Source organism: Buceros rhinoceros, unplaced genomic scaffold (genome assembly GCF_000710305.1).
Source record: "Buceros rhinoceros silvestris isolate BGI_N320 unplaced genomic scaffold, ASM71030v1 scaffold13111, whole genome shotgun sequence".
Classification (NCBI taxonomy): Eukaryota; Metazoa; Chordata; class Aves; order Bucerotiformes; family Bucerotidae; genus Buceros; species Buceros rhinoceros.
Genome location: NW_010393788.1, coordinates 62,280 through 63,344, shown reverse-complemented (window position 1 = coordinate 63,344; position 1,065 = coordinate 62,280). Strand labels below are relative to the sequence as shown.

Genomic DNA, 1,065 nt, shown 5'->3' with positions numbered 1-1,065 from the left:
AATAGAGCTCGTCAGCCACGAGGCGAAGGGTAGTGGCAGGCAGTGGCTGTTCTGCAGTCCCGTCAGTCCAAGTGCTCCAGCTATGTACAGGTGACGTGGTCGCTCCCTCCTTTACGATGTGTGTACAGTCACTTGAAGAGGCCTGTCAATGAGGTTGTCGTGACAGACGTGATGGTGTGAGGCTAGTCAGAAGCAAAGGGACGGCAGGGGGTGGCGGTGCTGGCACGTTCCCAGCACGGCGCAGAGACGACGGCTGGGTGGGCGGATCAATCATCCCGAAGGAAGGACGCTATCTTTGGTCACAAATTGGCTTACAGGGTAAAAAAAAAAAAAAATAACCAAAACCCCAAATCAAATTACAGGGAAGGGGGGAGGAAACAAATTCACTGCATCCGCACCGGGAGAAATGGCAGCGTCTCCCCGGGATCGCGTGGGGAACCATGTCTATGCGGGACGGATGGTTACGTGGTGGTGCTGAGGGGGGCAGCTTCTCACTTGGCCTCCTGTTTCCAGCCCTCTGTGCAGAAGTGTCGTAGAAGCTGCTGGAGGTCGTGTTGGAGGTCATCCCGGGGTAGTGCTTCTGGCGTGTCTTCCAGCTCCTCTATGTGAACGCGTTGTCCATACCGATCCTTCATCACAGTCCTCTTCTGCGTGCTGGCTTTACTCAGCGTTGTCCTAAAACAAAAGAAAGAGATGAGAACAGTGTCCCGAGAAGCCCACAGTACCTGAAGGTGTTTTTACAAACGCAGCTTTTCAGCTGCAGTTTGTTCTTAGAGGAACTGGAGCTGGCTGAAGAGGTCAGGCGCTTGCACTGACCACAGCAGACACGGCTGCTTTAACGGGCTTTCCCCATGTGAACTAGTGGCGTCAGCGTAGGAAATGCAGGGTCGTGCTGGTGGAACGCAGGGCTTGAGATGCGCAGCAAAGCCAGGCTGTAAGACACGACGCACAAGCTGTGCCGAAGGTCCCACAAGCCTTTCCTGGGGGCTGTACCGGACTCCAGCAGACGAGCGGTCCCGCACAGCAGTCGCTGAAGCGGACTGGCTCCCCGCTTGCAGCCCGGGG

The 1,065-nt window shown here is 56.2% G+C and overlaps 1 protein-coding gene across 1 annotated transcript in view; it reads right to left on the bottom strand.

Annotated features, from left to right (window-relative positions):
* Positions 1-491: 491 nt before the first annotated feature.
* Positions 492-1,065, bottom strand: part of LOC104501227 (ankyrin-2-like) — a gene marked incomplete at its 5' end in the record, with an annotated part of 62,548 nt that continues 61,974 nt past the window's right edge. Inside the window, one exon of the mRNA XM_010145004.1 lies at positions 492-675. Within this exon, the coding sequence (XP_010143306.1) occupies positions 492-675 (184 nt within the window). The remainder of the gene's footprint in view (positions 676-1,065) is intronic.